At 38.8% G+C, this 13,618-nt stretch overlaps 1 protein-coding gene across 1 annotated transcript in view; it reads left to right on the top strand.

The window, feature by feature from the left end:
- Positions 1–1,691: 1,691 nt before the first annotated feature.
- The window catches only part of osbp2b (oxysterol binding protein 2b), an 80,388-nt gene continuing 68,461 nt past the window's right edge, over positions 1,692–13,618 (top strand). Inside the window, exons 1-2 of the mRNA XM_047380931.1 lie at positions 1,692–2,417; positions 11,059–11,267. Of these exons, the coding sequence (XP_047236887.1) occupies positions 2,260–2,417; positions 11,059–11,267 (367 nt within the window). The 5' untranslated portion in view covers positions 1,692–2,259. The remainder of the gene's footprint in view (positions 2,418–11,058; positions 11,268–13,618) is intronic.

The following is a 13,618-nucleotide window of genomic DNA, read 5'->3' as shown; positions in this document are numbered from 1 at the left end:
AGAAAATGTCAGACAGTGAACATCCAGGAGATTTCTGCTTTACATGTGTCTGTCTGCAATAGTCTGTTAATGAATGACCTATGAACTCTCTATGGTGCTGTACTAGATGCGTAAATGATTCAATTTCAGTACAAATATACTGTATATGATTTCATATATATAGCTTAGGCTGAAAATTACAGGAACATTTTATATTATAGATTTAAATTTAATAGAAAAGACGTCAAGTTTCAGTGAGTTGAAACAGTCATTTATTTATCTTTTCTTATCTTCTTTGAAATCCAGTCCCCATTTGGGTCCAGCTAACTTGAACTGGAATGTGACTACATCTTACAAATTTACATTTCAATTAAATTGGAACAAATTTATTTATACAGTTGGTCAAATTAAAGCATTTGGAAATTTAGGAAAAACTCATGTTAGCCAGAAAGCAGATTTACTCAATTCATCCACAGAACAGAAAACTTTTAGTCAGGCTATTAAAGGAAATGTGTTGCTATGCTTGAGCACTAAACAGAACTTATGCAATATTTATGTGCTTCCATCTGTATCATACAGGCCCCGTCCGAAGTTCACTCATTAATGGTAAGAATATCATATTAAAATTGGGTTTTTAATGATGAGTGTAAACCAATCTTTCCTGAGTTGGACTTATGATAGAACAATAATCTTAAGTGATTTCTAAAAACAATTTGGTGCACATGTTTGTATGTATTGTAACATATTCTAATCCACGAAGGGTCACAACTTTACACACAGGCAGGCTTAGGAATATACGTTACCACAAATAATCTTTTAAATGTCCTTTAGCAAGGTAAACCCCAGAAAGGATGTGGCATATTTCTATGTGGATATATGACCACTTTTAATCATATTTCATGGTTTTTCTTTGGCCATCTGTAAACCAGTTTTGAAGTCTCGTTGGAGAACCAAACTGTGTCCATTTTTCAACCATCTAGCTGTTGATTTGAACAGAAGGTGAATAATTTGGAGTTTATCTCACCTCTTTATAATTCCATTCACTTTGTGCGATGCACCAATACCACTGGCAGTGAAACAGGCCCCTCAGCATGATGCAACAACCACTATACTTGATTAACCAGTGTTCAAATGTTTAAAAGCATCATCTCATCTGAAATCTTTCAGAGTTGTTATGGCCAAATAGCTCAGTCTTTTTTTCTTTGTCTCACTACAAAATGTTTCTCCAGAAAACATTTTGCTTGTTCATGTGGGCAATCATGCTTGAAGGTGTTGGTTTTTGAGCAGCATTTCTTTCTTGATCAGCGACTCGCATGTCGATGTCAAATTGACTTTACTTTGAGAAAGATGTTCCAGCATCTTCCAGGGCATGACTTGCTCGAGCTTTGGTAGTTTTTGGTAACCTTTAATTTTGACCCAATAAATTCCAACTTGTGCTCACAATTCTTGTTTGAAACAACTCAAATTTCATGTTGGATAATTTTTCCATCCAACGAAAAGAGTAGTTCAAACGCATAGTTAAACCCTAAAATCTATGCATGCATGCATGTCCAGGAATGCATGTCTGACCGACATTAACCGTAAATTAATAAAACAGAAAAGTGTAATGGTGCACCATCCCCTTCGGGAATGCATTCAAATGACTAATGGCAGAAGGACAAATGTTAAACTGATATAATTAATAATTAACCCGTCATGACAGAGAAACTGTGCGTTTCCCTCTACGACGTCTTGACATGTCTACAGAAATACATCTGCGTGGTCACCTGACCAACTTGGGGCTTGGAATCAGAAGCCACACGCATGTCAAATGTTTAGGAATGTGTGGACACCATCGTCACGTGGTGCAGCTCCGAATCATAGACTGGACCTGATAGAACTCTCGTCCCCATTCGGGCATCGGTGCTCGGACAGCAAGCACTAACTGCCGCTCCTGCTCAGAAACGCTGAAACGGCTCGGGTCGCCATGGCGATAACTCCTGCTTTGGTTGTAGCTTCAACCGATTACAGGGGGAGCTTGTAGGGAGTTTCCTTTCTATTCTGTCAAGCTCTGTGTCCTGGATCCGCAGCAGTCTGCATCAGCAAAGTGTCTTGGCATCACTTCTCGTCCTTCCTCCGGAGTCATGTGAAAGGGGTCCACAGTGGTTGCTCTCGCCTTAGACCGAACCCTCCTCCCAAGAGCCGCAGTGGCGTAGTGTTCCTGTCTCCGCTGCCACCTCCCCGGATCGGTCCGGTCCGGTTTGTCAACCTGTGCCTCTTTGGCGTACGGCGGAGCCGAGGATGAGCGAGCAAGGAAAGGGCTCGGCATCCGCCTCCACCGCGGCCCCGGCTCCCGGTTCGGACACCTACAAAGGCTGGCTCTTTAAATGGACTAACTATCTGAAAGGGTACCAACGGCGATGGTTCGTCCTTAGCAATGGCTTACTTTCCTATTACAGGTAATATATTTACCACGGCTGTGTGTTTGAGTGCTGGATGTAAAAGCACACAGTGTCGTATTTCTATCGGTGCATCATGACAGCTGGCTTCCCTCAGCTGGCTAGCAGCGGGCTAAAGCTAGCTGTCTGTTTACTTCCAGCTGACGGAGGGCGTAGCGTTTTCACCTCGGCTGAATGCATGTAGGCTGTGGGTCAACCGAAACAGACAGAAAGAGACATAGCTGCATGTCTCCTGACGTAATTTAATAAAGTGAGAAAATTTAGGTTACTATAGCTAGCTCGTTAGCCTCCTGTCAAGAGCGCCGACAATAACTTGTTGAATACATTTTTTTTTTTTTTTAATGTGAAATATTCTACAGTATCATTTGTATTTCTTTATGTTATGTTGTCGTTTCTTATTACATTTAAATTTAGTTTTTTGTTTTTGTTTTTGATTGTACAATGTTCGAGTCTAATTTTTTAAAATTTATTTTTTACAAGGCTGGTCAAATACATTTACTTCTTTAAAAAGGTAAATTCTGATTTTTTTAAAATTCACTTTACCTAATTCAAACAGTGCAGGAAATTAAATGTGTTGCTTGTTGAACGAACAACGTGGAAAAAAGATTAATCTGATGAATTATAATTAGGCATATTTGATTTACACAACAACTTTTATATGATAAATGACAAAGTACTTCACAAAGACAGCAAACAATTAAAGTGATCTAAAAACAAGACAAATCAGACGATAAAGTTAATTGAAAACAAACGTCAGACAATATTAAAAAAGATCAACTTGACCAAATATAAAAAAGGTCCATTGAGATGAACTTTTTTTAAGTGAGACCTGGCCAAGAAGGCACACCTTTACAAGTTAGAAGCTAATAGTTTGACATAAACATCAAAATAATAAAATAAAACAATTTTTAAAAGTCAAATGGGCATGTCCTGGTAACTGCTATCAAGATATATAAATTAAACAGGTGTAGTTTTCCATCATACCATTTAAAAGTTAATGAGATGCCAGGAAACGTGCTGGAGTGATCAGACTCAGACCTGCCGGCCTGCTGACCTTTCCCCACCTGTTGTATATTTCTAGTCAACCCACTGAAAAAAATACTCCTGTCCTAAAGACAAATTTAAAATGTGACTTTTTCACAGTTCTGTTGCTTTAACTTCATATATTTGAACTGTGTCAACATTTACAGGTTGACAAAAAGTTTTATACAAGGGTTGGGTCTCCTGTTTTCTATTTTTAATGAGTTGTGCATATTAATTTAGCTTCTTTCAATAGAGTCAGATTTATTAGAATTCCCCCAACCTAATTTAAACAATTGAAATAAGACCAAAAGTGTCACTTATTGACAAAAGTACTTGGAGAGAGACCAAACTGTAACAGAACTAATATGATTCAACTAGAAGGTCCTTTTAGATTGTAAGGAGACATGGCTAAGAAAGCAGGCAGAAATTAGAAGCTAAACATTTGAAATGAACAATAAAGGAACATCAGAGTCCACTAGGTATGAACTGGTTTCTGGTTTCAAGATATACCAAGGTTTCAAATCATTACAAAACAACAAAATTTTTCTGTCAAACCGTTAAAGTCTTTTTAATGAGATGCCAAAGAAAGTGCTGGAGGGACTGTGGTTTTTCAATGATATGGAGAATAGTGAAGCAGAGCACAGCCTCTTCCTCACCTGTATCTGCACACTTCTATTCAGCTGGCTATTTTGTGTCTCTCTTATGATCAGAACAGCTTAAAGGTGTAGTATATTGTACAATATGGAAAGCACTGCGGAAAATATTTATAGTTTATGTTTCAAAATAAAGATAAAAGCCAATAAATGGAATAGTAGATATGTCTGTCTGTATTAATTAATGAACTATCCAGCATCTGTCGTGCTGACTGGATGATCAAATGATTCCATTTTGGTACAAGCATATATGATATATATATATATATATATATATATATATATATATATATATATATATATATATACATCAACTTCAGAAATTATTCTGGTTATTCTAAAGAAAAGGTGGCTGTAAATTATAGCAGGTGTTTGAAAGTGTCAAGAATGTACTCCTCAGTCTTAACGGGATGCGGTGGTTCATTCAGCTAGTTATTTAAAATTACGTCATCTAACCCAGTTAAATTGTTGAGTCAAGCGTATTTGTTCAGTTTGACCAAGTCAGACCTCCATGATACTGGGAAATTGAAATCGGCTAGTAAAAAGTTTGATCTGTGTTCTTTTCGATATTTACAAAGTCATATTAGTTAAAGATTTCATTAATTTATTGTCACCTCATCTAACTGAGAGTAGCTACTCCATTTGCTCAGTGTAACAAGATACATGTCTGTTTGTGGTTGCTATCATTATCATTCTACCAGCTGCTACCTGTTAACTATCATCACCTCTACTGCAGCTAGACAGCTACCTGTGGCTTAGCTGGTCCTTGTCAGAGAGTCATGTTTCAGATGTGGATGTTGGTTGGACATGGAAACGGAGAGTTGATGGTAATTTATGTCAGATCAATGGGGGTCATGTGCTCATTCAGCACAAAAGACTCCTTTTTGTCCTATTAAGGTTAACTTTTAATAGGACAACTGTTAAATTCATAAGGTAAATGTTAATGCAACCTTCAGGTGAAAATAATTATTGCATTCTAGTCAGAAGAACTGACTTCCCCACCTGAGTCAAAGTCCCCTATAGCTAACAAAGTCTGAAATATGCTTCAAACATTTATAAAAACCTACATTATATCAACACTTATGCTTCATACTTTATTTTCATATTGTTGCTTGATTTTAAATACTTGGTACCACTTGGTTGCTTTTGTCAGATCTTCAGTAATATGCTTCATCATTTTCTGGGTCACCCTGTTGTTTGTCCTAAAGTGTTGTTGCATATAGATCTTCCAACTGCGGTGTATTTAAATAACAGCCACAGTTTTAAAGCATCTAAATGTCAGCTGAATGTGCAGACCTGCTTAAATGAACATTTACATCCACACAGACTGAGAGACCAAATATTAGCTGCAACAGTTGTTGACCTGCCTGACCCATTTCCCTAATTAAAGGAGTCCCAGCAGAATGAAGAAGCCGCTCGGTGGAGGTAAACGTGGTCCAAAAACATGTAATTGTGCTGTAACCTTGGTGATAAATTACCACAAAAAAAAAACAGGAGCTTAAATTTTGAACCTCATACATGGCGTTTTCCACCACCAATGCTGCTAAAAAAGAAAGGCCGTCTGTTGGACTTATTGTGCATGCAGCTATCTAATTAAACCCATTTTATCTCATTCCATTCCAAGTCCTGCCACCTGAGCACCCTAACTGTCTTTTTTGTTGTCATCAACATGTTGCTTGGCCGAGAGGTTGCGTAGCCAAAGACTCCTGCCATGTAGATGCGATTTCGCCCTCACCGAAGAACCTAACCCATCAACATCTGAGCACAGATGCACAAGTTGCCCCCTCCACCTCCATGTCTCCATTGTGTGTGTCTGTGACTCTGGGCTTTGTTTGCGTCTCTGTGAGCATTCTCTGCCTATCTTCACTGACTATCTGTCAGTGGAGTAAAAAGGAAACGGAGACAAATGTGACATGTTAATTAATGTGCTTTCATTGTATGTCAAATTCGGAATGTGTTGCTTCCCACATGAATCTTTCATTCTGTGCATGTTGTTCTATTTTTGTTCTTTTATTTGATAAAGATGAAGGGAAAATGTTGCAAAAAGTAAAGATGCAGCATGTACTCTTGATGATATATTTTGCAGTATCTGCCCTTGTCCTAACACTGATGCATTTTATGATGCCTCACAAAAGTATTCATAACTGTTGAACGTTTTCTTATTTCATCATGTTTCAACCACAAGCTGCAATGTATTTTATGCAATAGAGAAACACAAAATAGTGCATAACAATGAAGTGGAAGATTAATGACACATTGATTTAGAATCTCCCATCTGCACTGTGAATCTCCTGCAGCTCCTCCAGTGTTACCATAGGCCACTTGGTGGCTCTTATTTTGCTCTTCCTGTCCAGCCTGCCAGTTTAGGTGGAAGTGCCATGCCAAAGTACGATACTCTTTTTGAATTATAGACTGAACAGGTGTCAGCAGATTGAGATGTGTATTTTGATTTGGTTTTGAGCCTAATCCTGCTTTAAACTTCTCCAGAATAAGGTCTCTTGTCTGTTTGTTGTGTTTCTTTATCTTCATGATGTTGTTTGTTCACTAATGTTCTCTAACAAACCCCTGAGGCCTTCACAAAACCGTTTGTATTCATTCTGTGATAAAATAACACACACGGGGGATTTTATTTAAGGGTGTAAGGGTAACGGGAACTAAACACCACACTTTCCATGTTTTTCTGTAACAGTTTTTGAAAACCATATATGTTGGGCTACTAATGAGGTCAGCTTGTACGCATCATTTCTATGATTGACTGTGTTTGGTATCTGTCTTATTTTAAAGAGGGTTCTGTATTTTGATTGTGACGTGCACACCTTTTGAAATCCTCTGTGTAACTTAAGTAATTGCTTCGGCTCCTGCAGCCTATTTTTGTAAAAGTACTGGTTTGGCTCTTTAACCTGGGCTGACACACTCAGCATTTGAGCAAGCTAAAGTGTAATGAGTTGAATAGTGATGCTGAATTGCATTCAGTATTGACTCCTCCACTACTTTGGCTCCGAAAACCGCAAGCCTGGTTGTTCTTTCCTCCACATTAGCTTTGTGTCATGCCTCCTTTTAGTTCAAATCACACAAAGAGCCACATTGTGCTGAAGTAGACACATGACAAGTTCTTCTTTCTCTGAACATTATTACACTACTAATTACATTATTATCACATTAATACACTTTAGTAACCCCTAATGTAAATCTAGTTCTAAATTAGTGAGGATCACATGACATTAAAACTTTGGGTGCCACTGGAGCTGGAATATCACACCACCTGGTGTTGTTTTTCATAGCACTCTTGGCAGTCTGTGTTTTGCTTCAGTTACTGGATGGAAACCAGATGGTATCAGTTTAAGTGCTCACCAGGTGTTCACCGCTGCCTGGGTCCTTTTGGGAGTCAGGTTATGGGGTTACTGCCTGCTCACTGAGGATAGAGGGGGTGGAGGAGGAAGAGTGGTGAGCAAGCTGACCCGAGATCAGCTTACCCGGCTGGAGGTTCGATCCTGGCCTGAATCCTGTCTGCTGGACATTTCATCTGGAGTGACTGGAGCAAGCAATGTTGTTCCTGTGATCTAATCTTGTTAATGGGCTATTCATTGGTCTTAGCTCCAGGTGACGGGTTGTGCATGCCAAAGTGTCTCTGTTTGGGTGCCTGTCTGTGTTGTCTTGCTGTTTTAATGTGGCAGTAGCAAAGGGATGACAAGAAGAGACTAGCCACATTCGTAACTTGCCATTGTTTCAGTTTTTCTCTGCAGCCCATGCCAAGCTGTCCAAAGTGGAGCATCACTGCTTTGTTTTATTTTTGAGTTTCAGATTGGTTTTTACCTTTTGCATGTTATCCAGTGGACATTTTTCCTCCAAGTCTTGTAATATTACAGCCTACAGCCACAATAACACTTATCCATGGTTTCAAGCTTAGGGTACTTATTCACATTTTCTCTCCTTGTCTATATTTTCATGCTCACGGCTGTGTGTCCTGTGTTGTTCACTGGTTGTTCTGTCATTACATGCTCCAGATCGGTGGATTTATGTTTTATGAGGATGTGTGCACAGGGGATGGACAGGTAAACCCCCCACCCCCCACCCCCATGCCTTTCAGCTCTATCTTCTAACTTCCCTCCTCATCTTACTAGTGCCTTATTGCGTCTCTGTTTCTTTATCTGTTTCCCAACTTTTTCGTTGACTGTGTAGCTTCATGGCCTTTGCATGGCCTGGCCTCCCCGCAGGGCAGCAGTGATCAGCATGCATCTCATCTTACTCATCAGCAGCACATTCTGTTTACTGACCCACTTAACGTCCAGGACTTTACAGCTAAGCTCGGCCGGGTGAAATCTCAAATTGGACTGTTGACGATCCCCGCCCGGCCCACTCTCCGCTCTGCTTCGCATGGCCCCAGATAAGTGTTTGTCTGCGGAACTGATGTGCACCAAGTGCCAGCAGAGGAATGGTACACTCAAGCAATTGTTCTCGTTTGGCATGATAACAGGACTTTACTTCAGGGAAGCCGCTGCCTGGCAGAATTCATAAATACGCTCTAAAACCTTTGACTCAGTAAGGCAGCAGCCACCTTATTAGAAAGATGGAAGTTTTTCTTGCGAGGGAGGGAGATACATCCATATGATGGCATGGCTGCATGCTTTAAAAAGGCTGTTTTTTAGGGTATGAGCCTAAAAATCTGAGCTCTTGGCTCATGCCTGTTTTATTTTTTTTAACTCTGTTATTACTTATTCTAGAATTGTAAGAGTTTAACAAAATTTCAATTCAGTTTCAGTTCACCAAATTACAAGAAATGTTATCTAAAGGCACTTTACAAAGTGGTCGTATTGATATACAGGTATAACCAATTCAATCTGGTTCATATTCAGTACAGATCATACCAGTACATAAGAATACAATCTAATCATATTGTCACCTTCAAATACAATTTTATATAGAATAATTCAGTCCAAATTACAGTGAAACCATCAAAGTCAGTTAGTTAAAAGACTCAAATTAGTAAAACGTCTGTCTAGCGGGATCAAGCCAATGGCATGGAGTCATTTCAGCAATCCCTAAACTTCAGTAAGCATATGGCACCAAAGAAACTGAAATGTCCATTAAATGTGGAAACATCCAGCAGAACCAGCCTCACTACAAGCTGCTGCAACCGACTTGATGCTGATTGACTGGCTGGGGTGGTTTTAAATGGAACTCATGGTTTCAAAATAGTCTAAATCTTGTTATTTGTAAACATGATCAAAACACAAATGTGTGGGTGTAAAGAAAGTGATGAAAAAATATCTAAAAATAATCTCTGATTATTCTGGTTTGTAGCAAATGGGGATCATTTTGATATTCTTAATTGTTCTAATGTAGAAAAAGTTTAGTTTGATTAAATAAACGTCGAAAAAAGGTTAAATGTATTTTTATTTAGAATATGTAAATATCTAGTTACATCTGTATATACGGTATGAATTTGTTTATTTTATCAAAATTAAAGAACCAGATTTAGTTTTGGGGAAATTCGGTGCAAAATGGCATGATATGGCTTAACAGTTTATACCATGTTTTAATGTAAAGAGATATCGATTTCAACAGGCTGTCACTTGGTTAAATGCAGATTATATAAAATTGGTTAAAAAATACATGTAGTTGAACAGTTAAAATAAGCCATGCTGATGGCTTTATATTTAAAAAACATTTAATTTTGATCAAGAGCCATTTTAAATCTCCAAAAAAAAAAAAAAACACTGACGATTTCATTGATCTTCATTCATTTATAAACAAAACGGGAAGTTTCATGTCTTATATTCATCTTGTGATGTCGCAGATCTTGCTTGCAATGTGGACGTATGTAGCCCAATACCATCAAAGATGCTGGCTCCTTTTTTTCTTTTTAAACAGTGTAGAGCCAGATAGCCTCTTTCCTTATGAGGCCAAAATAACCATATACTGTTGCAAATTTTGTCAGGCCACAGAACTCAATTTAACATCGCCTCAGAATATTGTGAAATAAGAATAAGTTCGTGGCCTTTCTGCATCTCATTTAGACATGGTTGTACTTTTAAATGTAAGCGTTTAACCTCTAGTATGTTTGCGGAGTGTGGTTGTTACTGTTCCTGCAGTAACTTCTTTTACAGATTCAGGTAGCTATTTAAATGTAGTGTTTTGGCCTTGTAGTCGATGTGAGGATTTGAAATATTTTGTAAAAAGATATTTCTGTGAGATTTACTGAATTTGATTTGCAGTTTCTGCAGAGCATTAAATTGTTCTCATACTTATTTACACTGTCTCCAGTTGTTTTGTTCCCCCACCCTGTTTTTTTTTTCAGACATGCATATAAAAATAGAAGCAGACTTTACAGCTGCTTTTGTTCTGTTTTAGATGGAATTTGGTTTGTGCAAACAAATAAAATTGCTATTGATTACTTTATTGTAATCTTTTTATCATACTGCTTTGATTCTGTCTCCCTGTTATTGTTCACTTGTTTTATTCTCCTCTCACACTCTGTTCTCCTTTGTCTGGATTTTTATTCATTGTTCAGCTGTGTTCAGTAAAGAGGCCTGAAGTTGCACAATGGTCTTGTTATCTAGACTTCTAGGGCCCAATGACTGTGAACAGTTGGAGTAGCAGAGGCTATCCAGATACCCACCGTAAAACAGCAAGAGCAGGAGCAAGAGCTGGAGTTATGCCAGTTATAGTGAAAGTTGTTTATATTAAACTGATGCAGTTTTACTACTCATAATATGTGCATTCAGGTGCTGTACACTCACTTCTGGTTCAGTGAAAATACCCGGTGTTTTACTGTTTGTTTTCGGTTCCTCTCTCTCTCCCTGCTTGTGCTCAGTAGCAGTAGGAAGGCCAGCTGCACTCCCAGCCTTTTTGATTGAAAGACTGATATACACATACTGTTCTTGAGTCATTCATGCGCAGGACCAGTATACTCAGCTATGCAGTATATTTTGTTTTATCTTCTATCTTTTGTTAATTTTTTGTAGGACACAGGCAGAGATGGCCCATACATGTCGAGGAACTATAAACTTGGCCACAGCACACATCGACACAGAGGATGCCTGCAACATTGTCCTGAGCAGCGGTGGGCGTACGTACCACCTGAAGGCAAGCACTGAAGTGGAGCGGCAGAGATGGGTTACTGCGCTAGAGTTGGCTAAAGCTAAAGCTATCCGCATGATGAATGATCAGTCTGGTAAGGACAGCTGTTATGAGCAGCTACTATCGAACTATCAGCAGTTGAAATTAGAAGTATATGCATGTTTTAGTTATCCTGCAAAAGGTTATTTTCATGTGGACCAAGGAACACTGCAGACAGGTCAGGGAGGACCTTTAAACATCATACAGAACGTTGTATAATCCGTCATCCAATAATACAAACTGAATGGCACAACTGCAAAGCTACCAAGACATGCCTGTTGACCTAAACTGACCGGCCAGGCAGGGAGAGCATTAATCAGGCAAGCAGCCAAGAGGCCTATGGGAGCATTGAAGAACTCTAGAGATCCACAGCTCACGTGGGAGGATCTGTCAACAAGAAAAATATTTGTTGTGCACCCCACATATCTGCTCTTTAGGGAAGAGTGGCAGGAAGAAAGCATTTGCGGTTTGCCAAAAGTAATGACCAAAATTAAACCTTTTGGATTTCACGCTAAACACTGTGTTGTGAAGGACCAATGCTGTACATTATCCTGAACGCACTATCCTCACTGTGAAACATGATGGTGGGAGCATCATGCTGAAGGATGCTTTTCTTCAGTGGGAACAGGGAAGCTGTTAGGTGGAACAGGTTTTTTTTTTCCAGGGTAAACCTGGACAAAAACTGCTTAAGACTTGAGACTAAAGCAAGGTTTTTCTTTCACCAGGACGTCAACCCTAAATATATAGCCAGAGCTTCAGTCGAATGGTTTGCATCAATGCATATTTGTGTGTTAAAATGGTACAGTCATAGCCCACACCTAAATCCAGTTCAGAGTAAGACTGTACAATATATCACAAATATATCATCAACAGGTGTGTAGCATTGGAACTCCACTCTACCAGGTTCGCTTTGATGTCTTCCTGTCAGGTTTTTGTGCTTACCCCAGTACCGAGACTGCCCTTTTCAAGATGTTCAGTGACATTTGAATGAATGCAGACTGTGGAAGAACCACAGTACTGGTATTATTGGACCTCAGCGCAACATTCAACAATGTCGATCACGGTATATTACTGGCATGACTGCAGAACTGGGCCGGTCTTTCTGGTAGAGCACATTACTAGTTTTAATTGAAAGACAGGAACTTTTTTGTGCCAATAGGGAAAAAAAAGGAAGTCAGATTTCTTGTTTGTACTCACAAACGTGGCCATTAAAGTTTATTCGTATTCATTACATCACAGTTGACAAAAATCACATGTGGGGTTCCCCAAGGTTCCATCCTGGGACCCCTCCTGTTCAACATCTACATGCTCCGCCTAGCCCATATCATAACAAGATAAGTTATCATACCTACACAGATGACACAAAGCTCTACATTACAATGTCACCAGGTGACTATGAACATTTTCAAGTGTTGGGTAGATGCATAGAACATAACTTTCTAAACAAAACGGAAGTAATTGTTTTTTAGAGCGGTCAAGAGCACACAGCTTCAGTTACTATTGCTGCCTGCGTCCTCACTAAAACTAAGAAAGTAGAGCACATCTCCCCACTTCTAAAGTCCTTACACTGGCTTCCTGTATCGTAGAAAGTAGACTTTAAAATACTTCTCCTAGTTTATAAATCTCTTAATGGCTTAGCACCAAAATACATTGAAGATTTTTTTGCTGTTGTATCAACCTTATTGGGTCTTCTGGTTTAAGTCTGCTCTGCACCCCGATGATCAGAACCAAACATGGAGAAGCAGCATTTAGTTCTTGTGCTCCACTAATCTGGAACAAACTTCCAGAAGACTATAAAAATGCTGATTTTAAATCAAGGTTAAAAACCCATTGTTTAGAGTTGCCTTTGACTGTTCCACTTAAACTATTAACGGAAACATAATTAATTTTAGTTTGTATTCCCAACCTTTCTTTAATTTTCTATTATGCCACTGCAGAGTACTTTTTGTGTTTTCTTGTCTTATATTTTCATCATGTAAAGCACCTTGAAATGTCTTGTTGCTGAAATGTGCGATACAAATAAAATTCCTTTTCCTAGCATTATCACTGTGTGTAATATTCATATCGCAAAGGACTGTTTGGAGTCCAATAAGCGGTGGCTAACATATTAAAATTGTTATGAACTTACATTTTATATGCCAGTGTAATTGGAGAGAGTTTCACTGCAGCAGATTCTCACACTGGACACAATTGACATTACTCAAAAGGCCACACAGGTCACAGAGCGTGGGTAGCACAGATGAGAAAAAGGAAAAAGGGCATAGAACTGATATTGTCATCACAATATTTACCAATATTGTCAGCAGTGCAAGAGTTGAAAACATTGTGCAGTCCAAGTGGTTTGTCTGTCAGTGACAAGACAATAGATTAAATTGAACAAGACCTGAGAAACAATTTTCACAGACA

Source organism: Girardinichthys multiradiatus, chromosome 12, assembly GCF_021462225.1.
Source record: "Girardinichthys multiradiatus isolate DD_20200921_A chromosome 12, DD_fGirMul_XY1, whole genome shotgun sequence".
In the NCBI taxonomy this organism is placed as follows: domain Eukaryota; kingdom Metazoa; phylum Chordata; class Actinopteri; order Cyprinodontiformes; family Goodeidae; genus Girardinichthys; species Girardinichthys multiradiatus.
This window is presented reverse-complemented; position numbering and strand designations above follow the sequence as displayed.